Source organism: Rhincodon typus, chromosome 12 (assembly GCF_021869965.1).
Source record: "Rhincodon typus isolate 14 chromosome 12, sRhiTyp1.1, whole genome shotgun sequence".
NCBI lineage: Eukaryota > Metazoa > Chordata > Chondrichthyes > Orectolobiformes > Rhincodontidae > Rhincodon > Rhincodon typus.
This window is the reverse complement of record NC_063343.1, coordinates 51,634,593-51,654,256: the sequence shown is the minus strand read 5'-3', so window position 1 is coordinate 51,654,256 and position 19,664 is coordinate 51,634,593. Positions and strand designations below refer to the sequence as shown.

The following is a 19,664-nucleotide window of genomic DNA, read 5'->3' as shown; positions in this document are numbered from 1 at the left end:
CACACACACACACACACACACACACACACACACACACACACACACACACACAGCTAGCGTTCCCACCTATTATCAACAACAATAGATATATTACTCATCTTTTCTAAACTATGAGTGTGGATTAAGTAGCTGATGCTCCAGCAGTGACCGTTATGGCACACTACGAATCATAGGCTTATAACTTTAAAATGCCCCATTTTATCCCTATTCTCTTTCCAGTCTGTTAAACCAATCTTCTTTTCATGGTAATATAATCCTCCCAACTCAGTGAACCATTTTGTTAGTGATAGAGTCATAGTCATCAGGCAAGGAAATAGACCCTTCAGTCCAACTCGTCCGTGCCAACCAAGTTTCCAAAACTAAGCTAGTCCCATTTGCTTGCATTCAGCTCATATCCCTCAAAACCTTACCTACTTCATTGGTCAGAGCATCAAGTATAGGAGTTGGAACATCACGTAGCGACTGTACAGGACGTCGAGGTTGTTGGCTCGCCGAGCTGGTTTGTTGTTCTGCAAACATTTTGTTACCGGGCTTGGTAACATCCTCAGTGCAGCCTCTGATGAAGCGTCGGTGTGTTTTCCCACCTGGTTTTTAAACTCTGGGGTCCGTTGCGATGGATTGCCTCACTTCCAGGTTTCTTCCATAGTCGAATGTATATGGGGTCGAATTCAATGTATTTATTAATAGCATGCTTCGTGGAGTGCCATGCTTCCAGGAATTCTCGTGCTTGCCTCTGCCTAGCCTGTCCCAGGATCTTGGTGTTGTCCCAGTCGAAGTCGTGGTTCTCCTTGTCTATGTGGATTGAGATGAGTGAGTATTGGTCGTGCCTTTTTGTAGCAAGTTGGTGTTCATGTACTCTTGTTGTTAGTTTCCTTACTGTTTGTCCGATGTAGTGTTTCTCGCAGTCTCTGCAGGGGATCTTGTAGTTGACATTGATCCTGTCCATGGCGGGGAGTGGGTCTTTAGTTCGGGTGAGTACTTGTCGTAGGGTTGATGTGGGCTTGTGTACCACTCTGATGCCCAGCGGTCGTAGGAGTCTTGTGGTGAGTTCTGACGTGTTCCTGATGTAGGGTAGTGTGATGAGTGTGTCGGGACATGTAGAATCTTTCTGATGCTGTTCCTGTAGGCATCTCCTGACCCAGTTCTTTGGATATCCATTATCCTTGAACACTTGGAAGAGGTCATGGACAGGACCAATGTCATCTACAAGATCCCCCACAGAGACTGCGAGAAACACTACATCGGACAAACAGGAAGGAAACTAACAACAAAAGTACATGAACACCAACTGGCTACAAAAAGACACGACCAATACTCGCTCATCTCAATCCACATGGACAAGGAGAAGCACGACTTCGACTGGGACAACACCAAGATCCTGGAACAGGCTAGGCAGAGACGAGCACAAGAATTCCTGGAAGCATGGCACTTCACGAAGCATGCCATTAATAAACACATTGAACTCGCCCCCATATACATTCCACTACGGAGGAAACCTTGAAGTGAGGCAATCCATCGCAATGGACCCCAGAGTTTAAAAACCAGGTGGGAAAACACACCAACGCTTCATCAGAGGCTGCACTGAGGATGTTACCAAGCCCGGTAACGAAACGTCTGCGGAACAGCAAACCAGCTCGGCGAGCCAACCAACCTCAACACCCACAACCTGAGCTACAGATCTACTCCAAAACCTTAGAGACTGTACTGGACGTTTGAGGCCACTTTTAGAATACTGCGTACAATTCTGGTCATCCTTCTATAGGAAAGATGTTGTTAAACTTGAGAGGGTGCAGAAAAGATTTACACGGATGTTGCTAGGACTGGAGGATTTGAGTTATAGGGAGAGGCTGTATAGGCTGGGGCTTTTCTCCCTGGAGCATCCAAGGCTGAGGGGTGACCTTCTAGAGGTTTATAAAATCATGAGCATGAATAGCCATGGTGTTTTTCCTAGGGTGGGAGAGTCCAACACTAAAAGGCGTAGCTTTAAGGCAAGAAAAGAAAGATTTAGAAAGGACCTGAGAGTTAATTTTTTCATGCAGAGGATGATGCGTGTGTGGAACAAGCTACCAGAGGAACTAGTGGATGTGGGTACAATTGAAAGAATTTCGGGGATTTACATATTAATCAATTAAAGCCTTCTAACTAATTAAAGATTTAGCAGTATTTTAGGTTTGTCTAATACATCCTCATCAGTGGTGTGACCCTTTTGATCTTTTGCTTATAAATTCTGTGTCTGATATTCCCTCTTTCAGTAACACCTGAAGGAGGAATAAGGCTCAGAAAGCTTGTGTTTTCAAATAAACCTGTTGGACTACAACCTGGTGTCATGTGATTTCTGACCTCAAATGTTTAAAAGGCATCTTGATCGGTATATGAATAAGAACGTTTAGAGGGATTTGGAACAAATGCTGGCAAATGGGACTAAGTCAAATTGGCATATCTGGTTGGCGCGGACAAGTTGGTCCAAGTTCCTTGCCGTGTGACTATAACGCTCTATTCGTGTATCTGTCCAAATGCCTTTTCAATGTTGTAGCAGTTGTTGGGTCTTTATTCCTAATCTTCATACTTGAATCTTTCTCTCTGTAACTGTACTTGGAAACCTCTTTGATTCTTGAATTTCTGTTCTTGATCTGACCTAGTCATTAATCATGCTAGTTGCTTTCTCAAAAAAACTCTTAAATTTGTCCAGCGCAGTTGACTTTTTGTAACAACATATTGATCTGTCCTACTCATATATTACGCATGTCTAACTGTATTGCAGAGATTTCCCTCAAAAGGATCCAGCACTTTCCCAATGACTGACAAACTAGCTGTCCTGTATTTCACCACCTTTCTTGAATGAAGGTGTTATATCCGCTAACTTCTAATTGGTTGGACTAGTCCAAAATCTACGAAATTTTGGCAAATCATAGCCAGAGAATGTGATACTTTGGAAACTACCTCTTTTAGAACTGTCATTTTATTTTTATAGAGCTGCAAATAATCAATGTAAATGTTTATTTTTCACTCTTTAATCCACCTTTTCATAGACCTTTTGCTGCTTTCTGAAGTACTGCTAATCCTGCTATTCTTTCAGCATTATTAGCATATTTTAGTCCAATACTATCCTTAACCTCCTCAGTAAGCTAGAGATGGATCTTTTTCACACAAACTTGTATTTTTTGGATATTTTGAATTGTTTCTTTAAATAATTTGCACTGTTTATTTGCTGCCCTTTTTTTGTCTATTTACTGGGATTTTAAACAGAATCTGAACAGTATAATCACTGCTAAACAGCTCATTGGACCTGAAAAGTTGCATTTTAAAGAATAGTAAATCATAAAAAACCTTTTCAGTTTTTTAAAACATTTTGTCATTTTCCACCTTAATCCCATGTTAGTGCAATTTTTTTTTGCTGTCTAAACTTTTAAGCAAGTGGAAGATTCAGCACATTCAATTCAGTTGGTTGTTTACCCTGCTTGGTAACATCCCTATTACTGGACACCTGGAAATCTCCTTCAATTTGACTTCAGGACGTGGGCGGTCCATGCCACAGAGATCACTAAATCATTATAGACATCAGTCTTTTGAGGTCAGGGTTGCATGCTGTTACTTCACAGTTGATCACAAAATCTAGGTCATCCATATTTCAAAATTTAAATTTTAAATGAAGTTTATCAATGCTAAGCAACAGCAGTAAAAAAGAACTTGCAAGGTTTGATCTTAGGATGGCTGTGAAGTGTGGTTAATGAAGTAAAGTTGCTGTTGCAATTTTGAACTGTAGACAACACTAAATATCAAAAGTTTGTTTTATATTTTTCAATCTTAGGTTGCATTCAGCAGATCATTACCTACAGGAAGCAAAAAAACTTAAGCATAATGCAGATGCTCTGGTAAGTACTTAGCAATGACATTTGTCCCCTTCACTTTGGTAGCAAGAAAATATATATAAGAAAGTTATTTGTGTCCTTAATCTAAAGATGGATCAACTATTATGTTACTTGTTACAAATGCAGAATTTATATAAGAGTGATTGCATTACTAGACTTTTAAAACAGCTGTCTAACGGTCCAAAGATGAGCCACAGGGGTGTTTAAATTCTGTTAAATAAGTAACTTGGAATGAAGAACTAATATCAGTAAGATATAGCGAAGTGAAATTGCAAGACAATTAGACCAGCACAATAGACTTGTGGTAATGTGAACTTGATAGTATATAAGCTAGTTTTTGTTTATTCATTCACAGAATGAGGGCACCGCTGGCTAAGTGGTATTTATTGCCCGTCCCTGATTGCCCAGAGAGCAATTAAGAGTCAACCACATTGCTGTGCATCTGGAGTCACATGTAAGCCAGCTGGGTGAGGATGGTACGACATTAGTGAACTAGATGGGTTTTTTCAACAGTCAACGATGGATTCATGGTCATCATTAATTCCAGATATTCATTAAATTCAAATTCCATCATCTGCCATGGCGGGATTCGATCCTTGGCCCCCAGAAACTTATCTGGGTCTCTGGATTAAAAGTTCAGCGATAATACCGCTAGGCCATCACCTCCCCATTATTTTAGTTTAAACCAATATAGACTGATGCAATTTGAAGATAAAGCAATAAGTGAAAGAAAAGTTTCAAGTTTGTTAAGGAGAATTTTCTTCACATTCTACCCCAGTGAAGAATAAGATATAGCTAGATTTGGATTTAAGGGAATGAAGTGGTCAAGTCGATCCTGTGTTAATCTGGGGAGCAATGAGCATATAGTTTAGATTAGCCTGGAAAAGAAGCATGCTGAGTGAAACTTGGAGGAAGGCCGGTTTCAGTGGGTTCATAACAGATCTGCTCCATAAGTTGGAAGCAAAGATGATCAGACAAACCTGTAAATGAACAAGAGGCTTTCTCTAAAGAGAAAGTTCAGTTCTATATCCGTGAGCGGATATCTAGGATAACTAAAACCAGAGCTCCCTGGATGCCAAATGAGAAATGTAAGAAAGAAAGAATTGAACAAAAATACAACTTTGTTCTGAAATGGATGCAAAGATACACTCAGCAGTGACAGTAGGTTTAACCTTTGGGGTTGGGAAAGCTATTAGAAATGATAGGAAACAGAATTTGCAGTTATATTGACTATTGTGGATCAATCAAGGAAAGCCAGTATGAATTTGAGACTAATCATGTTTAATAACTTACCTAGGGTTTGTTGAAGTAACATAGCGATTGATGAGGATAAGACAGTTGATGGGGTATATACAAACGTTTAAAAGATGTTTGATAAAGTGCCATAAGACAAGATTGACTACAAAGTTAAAGACAATGGATAAAAGGATCAGTGCAGCATGGATATGAAATAGCCAAATGACAGAAAGAAGCATTTTGTTTTTATTCATTCATGGAATGTTGGTGTCACCACTGGGCTAGGACATCGCCCATCCTAGTTGTCCTTGAGAAAGTCGTGATGAGCTGCCTTCTTGAATTGCAGATGTCCATTTATTGTAGGTGGACCCACAGTGCCATTAGGGAGAGAGTTCCAGGATTTTACCCAGCAGTATTGAAGGGGCAGTGTTATGTTTCTGTATCAGGATAGTGAGTGGCTTGGAGGGGAGCTGCCAGATGTGGTCGTCCCATGTATCTACTGTCCTTTTTGTTGGAGCTGGACTCATGCAGGCAAATGTGAGGTATTCCATCAAATTCCTGCTCTTGCAGCCACAATATTTTAATGGCTATTCCAGTTCAGTTTCTGGGCAGTGTTAATGGAATGGTAATAGATTAATTGATAGTGATGCCTTTGAATGTCATGGGGCACTGATTAAATTCTGTCTTGTTGGAGATGGTCATTGCCTGACATTTTATGTGGTGTGTACTCTACTTGAAGGTGAAAGGTTGTATTCATAGGGGTGGAAGATGCTCTATGGTGTTCCATAGATAAGGACTTGACTTGAAGACCTGTTTTTTTTTTTTTAATCTATATTAATGACTTAAACTAGGTGAACAAGATAATTTCAAAATTTTCTGATGACAGTTTAGAAGTATAAAGAATGTGTTCAAGATAAATTAATATTTTTTAGATGTTAAGGACATTGAGGAATGTGGGAATAGTGTAGGGAAAGTAGCATTAAGGTAGAAAAACATCCATATTCTAATTGAATGGCAGAATAAGCTTGAGTCGAAATGCCTACTCTTCCTCTTGTGTTTCTATGTGATAAGGATATAGTGATGGACTTCAAGAAGACTCAGACTGGTGGGATTGTTGAAGATTGTAAATAAAATTTTATGCACGAAAATGGGTTTATAGTTTTAGACGAAAGGACAGTGAAAGACAATATCAAGTGACTCTCACAAGTTTATGGCCTAGTGGTATTATCACTGGACTGTTAATCCAGAGACCCAGATAATGTTCTGGGGACACAGGTACGAATCCCGCCACGGCAGATGGTGGAATTTGAATTCAATTTTAAAAAATCTGGAATTAAGAATTTAATGATGACCATGAATCCATTGTCAATTATCGTGAAAAACCCACCTGGTTCACTAATGTCCTTTTAGGGAAGGAAACTACGATCCTTACCTGGTCTGGCCTACACGTGACTCCAGATCCACAGCAATGTGGCCGACTCTGAGCTGCCTTCTGGGCAATTAGGGATGGGCAATAAATGCTGCATAGCCAGTCATGCCCTTGTCTCATGAATGAATAAAGGAAAAGCATGCAGGAGCAAACAGCTGGAGCTATTTTGTACACCGTGTTGGAGGTGACAGGTCAGGTTTTAAAAAGTGGCTCAAAATGCAAAAAGGCCTCTTGGACTTTAAAATGAGAACCATAGAATTCAAACTGAGAAAGTTAGGTTGAACCTTAATAAAACACTGATTCGGCCGTGCCTGGAATATTGTGTTCAATCCTGGGCACTACGCGTTTAGAGGGCTTTGAGGTGATGCGGAAATGATTTACAAAATTGTTTGCTGGGATGAGGGGTTTCATTTGGGTGGATAGATTGAAAAAGCTGGGATTACTTTCCTTAGTAAAGAGAAATTGAGGGAGATTTGATAGAAGTATTCAAAATTGTGAAGAGCCTTTACAGAGGATAAAGGGGAACTGTGTTTTCATTGGTTGAGCACCAGTGGTAGTTGATTTAAATCAATTGGCAAAAGAAACAAAGGTGACATGAGGAAAAACTTGCTTATGCAAGGAAGTGGTTACCACTTCAGTTGTAGTTTTCAAAAGAGAATGAAAGAGAAAAGAAAAATGCAGGACTGCACAAAAGGTTAGGGTGTAGATGGGCTAAATTGCTCTTGCAGACAACTAATTTAAGCTCAATAAGTTTGACAGCCTCCTTTCATGCTGCAACCATTCTAGGGTTCATTCTGCTTGAGTGCTCAGTTTGCTGACCTTATCAATTCACCTCATCCAAATGAGTGACTTGTTTAGCGTACCCTAACAGATGTAAAAACAATTTCAGATGTAATTGATAGACTTGTTCTTCCATTTTCAGCATTTTTCTTCACTATTCAGAAGCATCTCTTGGTCAGTATTTGATTGTAAAGTTGAGATTCTAATAACAGGTTTAGTGAAGCAGCTACTATTGAATGGTGACTCGTAACTTGCTTGCTGGAATATTGAGTTTGAAATTAAATCTGTAATGTCATGACCAGCAAATGTGGCTATTTAGTCACAAGGTACTTGAATTGTGTAAAATCTGTTGTAAAGAAACATTTTATACAAGATAGCATTTTATGAAATATTGTGGTAGATGTTTTCAATCAACCTTTTCAGACATGTTATGACACCTCTGAGACAGATGGGGCTTGAATCCTGGCCTTCTGACACAGGTAGGATCACTACCACTGTATCAGAAGAGCCCCAGTATTCTGGTGTTTGTTGGACCTTGGTAAGAGCTCAATTATTTATTGTGGAGCCTGTTAAAAACAAGTTATTTGAGGATACCTTGTCCAGTCTCCAATGCTAAAATGACCACATTTAATATGAACAGTCACTTTTATATTAGCCAAAAACAAATAAACATTACCCAATTGATTTACCATCACAAAGTTGCCAGTTACAACACCTCGAGAGCTTTACTTATTTGAGGCAGAAGTCTGTGTTTTACATTTTCTTTCCCTTCTTAAGTACTAGTTAGAAATGTCTAACTTGTTTCCTTTCAATGTGTATTAATTTCTGTTGGTCTTACAGAATTGTAGAAACTCGCATGATAGAAGAAGACTTCTGAGCTACCCATATAATCCCATTCCTCTGACTTTTCTTCCCTGTACTTATTAAAATTTTTCACTGACCTTTTTAAACCTGTTATTGATTTGATTCCATTGCTATTTCTAAAAGGACTTTCCCTTGAGTCATGCATGTGAAATTTATGCTCTTTAGTTACTCGTCCTGTGGAGAGTGGATCTTGTCTCTCAACTTATTAAAAATCCTTCATAATTTGGAAGATTTCTTTTAAAATTGCATATGACCTTTAAGGTTCTAATGGAAAGAGTCTGGGTTTTTCTAGTTTCTCATAACTAAAGCTGCTCATCCTTGATGCGTCTTGGTGAAACTTCTCTCCAACACCGATATGGTTTTACCTTCCTTCCAAAAGTTGAACTTTGAAATTAGGTGAATTTTGCTGATCTAACCAATGTTTTAAATAGGGTTTAGCATTAACTGTTTGCTTTGTGTTCTATGCTATGATTAACGAAATCTTGATTTTTTTATTTAAAAATATGGTTATTTTTACTTAATGGACCCCTTCCTGTTTTGTCACAATGTAGTCAGACAGGTTTGAAAAGGCAGTATATTACCTTGATGCAGTTGTGTCCTTCATCGAGTGTGGTAATGCATTGGAACGAAGTTCTCAAGAAGCTAAATCACCTTTCCCCATGTATGCTGAGACTGTAGAACTAATCAAGTAAGTATAACCTCTAGACGTCGGCATGCCATTTTATTTTACATCATAATTGTATATGATTAATTGTTCTTTAATAAAAAAATTTGCTTGTTGTTTCAAGATTTGTCTTTTTCTTTCTAGATACACTATGAAGTTAAAGAATCATATGGCACCTGATGCTACTGCAGCTGATAAAAAACTAGCTGTCTTGTGGTATGTTTAGCCTTGTATAATCTGAGTCTTATCACAAACCTTTTTGTCAGTGTTGTAATTTTAATGAATCTCCGAAACATTTAATTAACATGATGCTGAATTCAGTGATACATTTTTTTAAATGTAGGTGGTTTGTATTAACTAAACTTGTTTTAAAAATAAAACAAAACATGCTGGAAAAACACAGCCGCTCCGGAGACATCTATGGAGAGAGAAGCAGGGTTTTCGTTTCAAATCCGATATGACTCCTCTTCAAAGTTCTGAAGAGTTCTTTATTCTTTCTCTCTCCACAGATGCTGCCAGACCTGCTGAATTACTCCAGAATTTTATTACTTCATTTCATATTTCTACCATTGTTGGAATTTTGCTTTTATTCTTTTAAAAATGTCTGTCTAACCATTTTGGTTTTATAATTATTTTCAATCATGTGAAGTTAATTTTTGTTTAGTTTTATACCTTGAAATATAACCTCTGGTTTTCACTGAAGATGAACAACATCAAAATATTATCGATAACAAGGTTTGTGAGATCATATTGTACTTCCATCCCGATGCACAGCTGCAGGGTGCAGGTTGATGCCTGCAATTTCTTAGAGCTGTAACTGGTAAAAGATGCAATCAGTTCTGGTCGGAACTGAGAGCATTCATTTATTGAAGTTAGCTTTGATGAGTACAGTGAAAAGTTTATACATTGTCACTTACAGCGCCATCACTGGTTGGATGACATTAGGCTGTCTCTTCTAGAAGAAAGAAGACTAAGGGGAGCCTTGATAGAGGATGCTCTGATTGTGAAATAGTTCAATAGGGTAGACATAGAGAAGATGTTTTCGGTGTGGACAAATCCAAAGGGAGAGGCTGAAACATAGGACTGTCAGCATTAGGGTTAGAAAATTGAAATGAAACTTCCTTGCTCAAGAAGCAGTGCCACAGGAAGAATTGAGGCAAATAGCTTATGTAAATGGGAATAGATGAGCATATGAGTACGTAAGATATGAATTGATATCTCAGAATAATTTTTTTTAAATATTTCAAATTGGATGAGTCGATACTTATATATTCGGTTTTCACCCTTGACTGAACAGAATAGAGGAAACGTACAATAGTAATTTTCTCTGGTTGGTAAACTAAAATTAATGTCTTTTTTTACAGTCTTCGATGTCAGTCACTTTTGTACATGAGATTGTTTAAACTGAAGAAAGACAGTGCATTAAAATACTCCAAAACATTGACTGAACATCTCAAGGTAAATTATTATTAAACTTTTAAAACAAGTTTAATCTACTTGGCTGTTAAACACTAGACACTTCCTTGCTCTGTACTGATACTAAACAATTTTATTTTGTAGAATTCATATAACAGTGCTCAAGCTCAATCACCTGGCGTAGGAAGGTAATTTTTTTTTGTATGTAAAACATGCAAAACATGGATTGATTTGGAAGAGCCAGCATGGATTTAAGGGAGAATTGTGTCTAACTAATTTGATAGAGTTTTTTGAAGTGACAGAGGAGATGGTTGAGAGGGAAAGCCCTTGATGTGCGCGCTTCAACTTCCAAAAGGCGTTTGATACAGCGCATAGTGTCTTGCATAAAGTTATAATATGGAATAAATGTGTGGAGGACAGTACAGAACTTCAAAAGTATTTAACACAGTGGAGAGGGCAGATAGCTGACAGATGAAGTTCAATGTGGAAAAATGTGAAGTGACACACTTTGATACTAAACAACATAAAATAAAGGGTACTAAAGGGTGTGCAGGAGCACAGAGACCTGCATAAGTCATTAAAGGTGGCAGAGGAGGTAATGAGAACTGGTAATAGAGCACAGAGTACCCTGTGGTTCATAAATAGGGGCATAAAGTACAAGAGCAGGAGGTTTTGCTGAATTTGTGAAGGACATTGGTTAGACCTCAGCTGAGTGTTTAGTGCAGGTCTGGCTGCCAGACTATAGGAAGGAAGGGAATATGTTGGAGAGAGTGTAGAAGAGATTTCATCTAGAGATACGCACTTCAATTGTGAAGATGAATTGGAGAATTTGAGATAGGTTTCCTTGGAGAAGAGGGGGCTAAGAGGAGATTTGATTAAAGTTTTCAAATTCATGAGTGGTCTGGACTGAGTGGATAAGGAAAAACTCTTCCTGCAAGTGGGTCAAACGAGAAGGCACAGTTTTGAAGTGTTTTGCCAAAGAAGCAAATACGTGGTGAGAAAAGCTTATTCGCACAGTGAGTAGTCAGGGTATGCACTGCCTGTAAGTATGGTTGGGGGCAGGTTCAGTAGTGATGATCATTTAAGCAAACTTTTTTTTAAGTTGTTCAAGCAAAATTTCTAAAGACTTTTAAACTGTATGCAAAGGTGAATTGGCTTTGTGGTTCCAAATCCATACGATGTGATGCAATCTCCCCAGCAAGTGGTTCTCCCAGCAGGACTCTGTGAATAGGTCAGAATCTGGCTGTTGAAAAACACTGCCACATTTTCATTTTTGAATAACAAAAAACTGCTGAATCACAAGACAATTGGATGTATAGATCCTTAAATGACTTGTGTAGTCGTCCTACGCATCAATGTCTGTGTGCATCTACTGAAGCTATTTTTATATTTGTCAAATGCATTGCTTGCACTTAATTTCTGAATACGTCGTATCACTTGGATGAGGAATCAGAGCTGCTGATATCTGTAGAGCCATTCCTCAAAATAAACTTCCATGCTCAAGAATCAGAAATTAAACCTGTGTATGCAAAATGTCTTAAGGCGGATGAATCTGAAAGTGTGTTGTTGTATTTTGAAAACACCTGAAGTTTTTTAAAGTCCTTTTTCCCTCTTCATTTAGCAAAGCTGCTGGTACGCCATCACCAGTTTCTCCTAAGCTCTCCCCAGGTAATACTGGAAGCTATTCCTCTGGAAGTAGTACGTCCTCCAGTAGTTCTTCAGCCTCAGTCACAATTCCACAGAGAATCCACCAGATGGCAGCTAGTTATGTTCAAGTCACATCCAATTTCCTGTATGCCACTGAAGTGTGGGACCAAGCTGACCAGCTGGGTAAAGAAAACAAAGGTAGGCTATAAAAAGGATCTTTATTTTTATGACATACCCAGTATGCTAATACTGTTTGATCCTCAGAATTTCCTAGGTTCTAGAATTGTTTCCTATGTATTAGAAAGTAAGAGCTTTAACCCCACTATTCAAGGAAGGATTAGGAGAGAAGCTAGGGAAGTATAAGCCAGATTATCTGAGAAATGCTGGGACCCATTAGGAATTTGAGATGTTTAGGCAGAGTCACTAAAGATTTGAGAAAACGGCAGTTGTAATGTATTGAATTTTCAAAAGGCATTTTATTCCAAGTTCTTGCCTGTTCAATAACAATCCTTTTGAATTTAGTTTGGCCTTCATTAAAGTGCTACACAAGAGGTATTGCACAAAATGATGGTTTATTTGATCAGGGTAATATATCAGCAAGGTTGAAGATTAGTCAGTCAACAAAATTGCAGGGATGAATAAATTGTTTGGCTTTAGATTGGCAGACGGTAACTAATTGGGTACCACAAGAATCTTTGCTTTAGCCTCCAGTATTTACATTCTACGTTGATGAGTTAGTGAGGGAACCAAGTTATACATCCAAGTTTGTTGCTGTTGCAAAGTTTTATAGTAAGCGGACTATTGGAGGATCCAAACCAACTTCAAAAGGATTTAGATTGTTATCGAATGGGCAAGAACATGGAATATAATGTGAAGAAATATGAGTTTATTCACTTTCCTAACAATAGGAATTGGAAAAGCAGACTTTGTTTAAATAGTGAAAGCCTGAGAAATTTTGGTATTCAGAGACATCTGGATGTCTGTGAATCACAGCAATATGAAATTCCAGAGAGCTATCATTGAGTATATTCAAGTCAGAGGGTGATCAATTTTTGCACACTTAAGTGATATAGAGATGGTGTGGGAAGGCATAACTGAGGTGGGAGAATCAACCATAATATTATTGAATCGCAGGGTAAGCTCAAAGGTCTGAATGACTTCCTTCTCCGCTTATTTATTTCTTTTGTTTGGCTACCTTGTGATCGTTAATACAACATAGATAAATTGGAAAACAAGTTAGAATGATGCATTTGAACAGATGAACTGATAAATATGCTTGGATTTGTTTTACTAAATTGCCTTGTTTTTTTATTTCCGACAGATATATACGTCTCAATAATTGTGCTGGTAAAATAATATTAATGAGGTCCCTGAAAAATTGTTTTCTTGCTTATAGATTTTTTTGTGGAGTTGGATAAAGTGATGCATCCTTTGGTATTCAGCAGCAGCAGTATGACTGATCTTGTGCGCTACACTCGTCAGGGTTTACATTGGCTCCGACTGGATGCTAACCTGTTACCATGAGCTTGGAAAAGTTGGACAGAAGACCTGAAAATATATCGTTTACTTACCTTCTCAACTCTTTCACGTCACTGTTTCGACTTTTCTAATTGTAAATAGGCTCCTGACCTTTTACAGAACAAAAAAATTATGACGAGTTACATGCTGATTAAACTATTTTTAAACCCAGTACACAGAACTATTTTTAACTCAAATATTACATTTTTTCACAGACCTTTTAGAAAGAGCTTTAGAAGCTTTTCCCAACTACAAAGGATCATTTTTCTTTGTTGCATCAGTCTCCTAATCATGTAAACACTGTGACTAGCATTTTTTACATTACACTAATCAAGCAGTCTGAGCTAAGATATGAAAACAAGTCGCCTTGCATGAATCTCTGTGCATTTTTGTTTTATTTTATGTTCTATTTAATAGTTCTAATAGAAGTTCGTAAATATTCTAAGAATAGCTAGATTTTTGTCTACCTTTTCGATACTGTTCAGTTTCTGGACTGAATCAGGAATTATCACAGGGTATAATTTTTAAAAAGTCCTACTAATTGTGAGAGACCGTAGCATGTTCAGGCCAGGTTTTGTTTCCAAGTTGAATGCTGTAACCTACTTGGGAAATTTGCCTAAACTTTGAAAGTAGAAAATGCTATAACTGTGGTATGCAGTTCTTTGTGAACAGCATTGACTTTCTAGCCCAGCTGATTTAATTGTGAACAGATTTATTATCAGTTGACCATTTTGAGACATTGCTTATGTGGTACTTTCACATTCATTTTTGAATGTTGTGTACTAAATAACTGAATTATCTGAAATGGTTTAGTGTAACATTTGTACAGAATGCATGTACCCTTGCACAGGAGATATACAACATTTCATATGGTTATAGAAATCTATCTACCCTGCTGGAAAATGAATATCAGCTTCTTGCATCCCTACACACCTTGATGTGCTTCCAGCAATCTGGTCTGCTTCACTGGGTAAGCGTCATGTACAACCTACAGTGTACATAGACAGGAGTTAGCATTGAGAGATGCACAGCTAGACACATGAACTGACATCTTTTACAATAAAGGCTGTATTCATCTGAAATGTTTTTAATTTAACTTTTAAGTGAGAGTGGGACGTGCCACAGCTTAGAAAGTTCATTAAAATAAATAATTGAGTTTCTACATAGTCTGTCTAAGATCTGGAAACTCAGCTTACTAATGCAATGATAATGATTCATCACAGTTACACTGCTGCTTGAAATGTCATTGATTAACATAAATGCATTCCTTTAAAACAAGCAGTATGACAAAGTTATTGGTTTTCATTTCCATTTGTTTTTGTTCCATACTCTCTGATAGTTTGAATCTGCCACGTCAAACATACTTGGATGTGCCTTATGCATCGCTTGTATTTCTCTCCTGGTTTGTTTTGTATTTACAGTAGCTTACAAGGTGCTAGATTAAACAGGCTGTACAATGATGTAGTTTTGCAGAAAGCTAACTTGAGTTGTCTTCTCCATCTTGAGTTATGTCATTTTGAATGTTGGTATGGTTTGTGACTACATCTGCCAGATATTTATGCCACTCTGACATTTTGTAAATGATTACACTACTGTTGGAAATGGAGTTTGGGCAAATAAATTTTGGGGTGGGGGAAATATGGGCGTAAATTTTTTTTGTAATTTGCAGCTGGATGGACTGAAGAAATATGGCAGCCTAAAGTAGAGTCTATTTTACTTGTAACTTTGTTTTAAAATCTAACTAATCTCGGTCTAGAAATATTTACCATGTAGAAAGCTGTTACTTTAAAACAATTCTTTTCCTGCCAACTAAAAAGGAAATCGTATACTCGACATATTTTAGATGATTAGACTGCAGTCAGCAAATATATAAGTAGTTTAAAAGAAAAATGCAATTTATTTGGAGGGGTTATCTAAATCAGGCCAATTTATTTATGTATTTATTTTTTTTATTTTTGGGGCATATTCTAAAGATGTTTTCTTTTTGCTGCTGTAAAATATTGTGAAATGGATTTTCAGCAGGAAATCCACCAATGTGCTTTGAAGTGAGAAGTGGCATCAGTATTGATAGTAAGCACATGGATGTGATAGAATGTGAATGAATCCCGTAAGCAGGGGAGTTCAACTTTTTCAGAGATTTAAATTATTGAACATTTCCAATATGCATGATGTGGAAAGACCAGCCTGAGAGTTAAGAACAGGGATTTTGTAACCCAGGGAGTTGACAGAAATATATTTTTAAAAAGGAATAAAATGGCAACAGTTCATATTCTTAAGAGTTCCATAATAGAGCTGCATGGGACAGCTTGACAACTGTGCTTTTCCTTGCATCTGTTACTGCCGAAATGCCTTTGTGTTGGTGGCAAACTTTGAAGAAGTCAAACAAATAATCTTAATCAAAAAATGAGGGTGCCACTTGTTATAGCCTAACACTTGCAAATTAATCTATAATATATTATCCAGTAACCATTCTGTAGAAGCTGCTAATGTTTTGAAACACAAGGAATGCCCATTGAACCACTAGCTAGCAGTCTTCCTGTACAGTGGTATCTGGAAAAATCCTCAAATATTGTCAGTCAGCTGAATTCCAAAATGGTTTTGATCTTTACTGTTGTTGTCTTGCGCTATGTGTATGTGGTGTTAATACTGAAGGTGTGTAATAGGTTTGTGTTTGATACAATGTCTGCCCATAAAGTATCAAAAGTTTTTAAATGTAATGTGCATTTCTAATTATAAATGTTTATTTGATAGAAATAACTGACCTTATAATATTTTATAGTATTTATTGCTGTAGGTGTCTAGGTCATCTAGACCTTTTTAACACGCTGTTTGCATTTAATGCCTCCCTTTGATTTATACTTTCATTTTAAGAATCCAAAGATGAACAAAATTTACTGGAAACTATCTCATTTAGTTCCTACAGAGTATTTTTGTTTAATTCCAGTCTAGCGCTGCAGATGAACTTGTAAAAACAAAACACATTGAGCATTCAGATGTAATAAAATATGACAGACCATTTACAATAAATGGAAAGGGAAGTGATAACTACGAACATTTGAGTATATAGATGACTTTTGTATGTTCCTGTAATTACGTTATTAAAGCATGTTGTAATCAGTGTTTATACCTCACCAAATCATTGTTCTCAATTTGCCTGTGGCTTTTAAATATTAATTTGGGGGATTTCCTGAAAACAAATATTTTGGTTATTTACACTTGTGCAAAGTTCAGTTGATTGCTAGATTGGTTTTTAATGTTGCTTCTCTTCCCGAGCCCCAGCCCAACAATAAACAGATTCTTTGTACCAGTAATGGAAGAGAAATAAAGTAACTTAAATACAAGTATTTTACATGGTTTTGGAGGTCTTCGAAATAACTGCCTGTATTTTATTTCTGCTATGAGTTTATGAAGTGTTATCCCCATCACATAAATGTGTTGCTAATTGCAATTAGTTAATATAATTTAGTATGTGTAACTTGCAAAATGTAACTTTTTAGAACTAATGGGAAATTGACTACTCTTAATTCTAATTTTCTTTTAAGTGCATTTCAAATAGCTCTGCTTATGATTTATAACACTTAATTACGTTGACTTATAAAAATGGAGGTGAATAGTGAACTCAGTGAGCAAAAGCTTTATAGCTATGGGTGAGGTTTCTCTAACATAGTGCCATCTCTTGCAGTATATACAGTACTTTGGCTCTACAAAGTGTACTGCAGGGTCAAGATTGTCTCAGATATGTTCCATTTGCATTGGGAAGTGTTTGTAAAATAATTTGTTTATGGCAAGTAATGCATTGTATAACCTAAACTTTTGGCTTCTGTAAAGAATATTATATATTTCCATCATAATGGAAAAGGGTTTTTAGCAAATCTAGATGGTTGCCGCCCCGCTCTGTATTTTTCAATTGCAGCCACAAGTTGCATATTTTTAACAAAAATGAGATTCACGTATTTACTGTGTATAAAATAAAAAATCCTCGGACTGTTGTTAATTATTCTGTCAGAAAAGTAGGTCTGCTTTGTATAATGCAAAATTGTTAAATTTAGTGAACTTCAAGTGAGCTTTTTCTTTAATAAACTTTTAAAATGCAGACTAGTCTTTGCTTTTATTGCATTAGACCATGAATGTGAATATCAAGTTTATTTCCATCAAGTTAAACATCTTAATTTTTTTCTTCTACAGTCCATAAGTGGAATTGATTGGAAACATTGTCTTCACCATTCTATTCAAACATTTTAAATATTATTTTCATCTGAGATTGATCTTGGATCACTCTAAGGTAAATCTTAATGAGGATGACTCTTGATTTCATGCTTCCAGAATGTAGATCCTATCATTTTGCTGTTACAACATCTGGCTGTACGTGAATCTTGTCATGCCTTAGTTATCCATTTTGGCATTCTGGTCCATTTATTAGTCACTCTCCATGTAAAGAAATGCATCCTGACATCTGTCCTAAATTTGTCTTCCTCAACCTTATTTTGTTCTGCAAGGTAATCCATTCTGTATGTATGCTGCACTTTATTTAGGGGGTCAGGATTAATTTCACACCATCTCCCTTTGGTTTTTTTTTTAAAACAACGTCCGAAAACTGCTTGAATATTGAGACTTTTTTACTTTTTTTGTCTCAATTATATGCCAGCAGTCATACTTTTCCAAGTGCTCAGTGGTATTCTGTGATGATAGACTTGGCATTCCCACAGCTGATAAATCTCTAACAATTTATCTAACCATTTAAATAATAATGTAATCACCCACTCCAAAGGCACAGTTTCAACATTCGGATTGCTGTTAAAATTATGACACAAATACACCATTAATCTTATCACCTATCTTTCTTTTACTGTAGAGTGGAGATTATCTGGTCCTGAAGATTTTCTGTCTTTAGTCCCATAGCTTGCTTTTTCATAATTTTTACTTTTGGCTGCTAAGAAATGCTGCATCTAATTGTAACTTTATGCTGAAATTTCCGGAGTGAGGCATCAATCCCTAAGCTTCCCATCGGCATGAATTCTCCCAGTGAGCCTTGGGTAATGCAGCAGTTATAATTAAACTTCAAACATTAATGATGTTTAGTGCAAAGATACTACGGCTTTTGCTGTATCTACCTATAATGGGCATATACGTAGCTCAGTCAATACAGAGGATAACTTTCAATTATTACAGTTACTTGATTTCCAGAGGAATTCTTGAACAGTGCACAGGAGAGCTGATTGTTAAAGATTTTCATTTTATAGCACTTTTCAGAACTACTGTTTGCCTCAAAGCTCTCTTCATAACTAATCGTGGCAAACTACAAACTGTTACTAGCAGCCATATGATGGTGGCTCGAAAATCAATTTTTGTAATGTTGATTGAATAATAATTATTGTCCAGAGACGTCCCTGAAAATACTCCTCTTCTTTTGAAGCGATGCCGTGGGATCTTTTACATTCACCATAGGGAGGACAATGAGGATTTGGTTTAATTTCTCATCTGAAAGATGGCACCTCCAACTGTGCAGCACTCTTCAGCAGTGGATTGGAGTGTCTGTAGATTCAGGTTGTCAAATCCTGGAGTGGAACTTGAATTCGGAAACTCGTGAAGAGTGACAAACTAGGCCAAGGTCGACACTTGCAATTCTGTATTGCAAGAAAAAATTAAATGAGTGGAACTCTGTTATAAATTGGTGCAAAATAGCACATGTAATTCTGAATCCTCCGCTTAAAGCAACAGCCTTTGTTTAACAACTCTCAACAAATCATAAACCACCCTCAAGCTCTCCCCAGAATATTAGAAAATTAGAACCCAGGCCACACCTACAAATATTAGGGCAGATGACTGAAAGTGTGGTCAAAAAGGTAGATTTAAGGAGCAAATTCTGGGTTTAAACCTAGGGAGTTGAAAGCATGGCTACCAATAATGGAGATGGTCAAGAGACCAAACTTGGTTGAGTGCCTACAGAAGATAATTTGGCTATCCTCTCCACACCAGTTCACTGCAAGAACAACTTGGTTACCTTAACACCTGTCCTTTTTCTGCAGCTTTTTTTAATCCAGTTCCCCTTTGAACGCCCCGATTAAATCTACTTACCGCATAGACAGACGTAGCAATGCCAGACCCTAACCGTTTGCTGCATTAAAATTTTTTGTCATGTCTCCACATTCTTTCACAAATCACCTTAAATTGGCCATCTTGTGTTCTTGAATCTTGCAACTTCTGAAAATTTTGCAGCCGGAGGAGATAGGATTGCTTAAAG

General features: G+C 37.2%; 1 protein-coding gene across 5 annotated transcripts in view; it reads left to right on the top strand.

Annotated features, from left to right (window-relative positions):
- Positions 1 to 17,516, top strand: part of aff4 (AF4/FMR2 family, member 4) — a 97,187-nt gene extending 79,671 nt beyond the window's left edge. For all 5 annotated transcript variants that reach the window (XM_020525966.2, XM_020525959.2, XM_020525947.2 and 2 more), the window contains 7 exons: positions 3,809 to 3,872; positions 8,730 to 8,866; positions 8,987 to 9,058; positions 10,207 to 10,300; positions 10,403 to 10,446; positions 11,880 to 12,103; positions 13,302 to 17,516. In XM_020525966.2, the coding sequence (XP_020381555.1) occupies positions 3,809 to 3,872; positions 8,730 to 8,866; positions 8,987 to 9,058; positions 10,207 to 10,300; positions 10,403 to 10,446; positions 11,880 to 12,103; positions 13,302 to 13,429 (763 nt within the window). In that variant the 3' untranslated portion in view covers positions 13,430 to 17,516. The remainder of the gene's footprint in view (positions 1 to 3,808; positions 3,873 to 8,729; positions 8,867 to 8,986; positions 9,059 to 10,206; positions 10,301 to 10,402; positions 10,447 to 11,879; positions 12,104 to 13,301) is intronic.
- Positions 17,517 to 19,664: the final 2,148 nt, after the last annotated feature.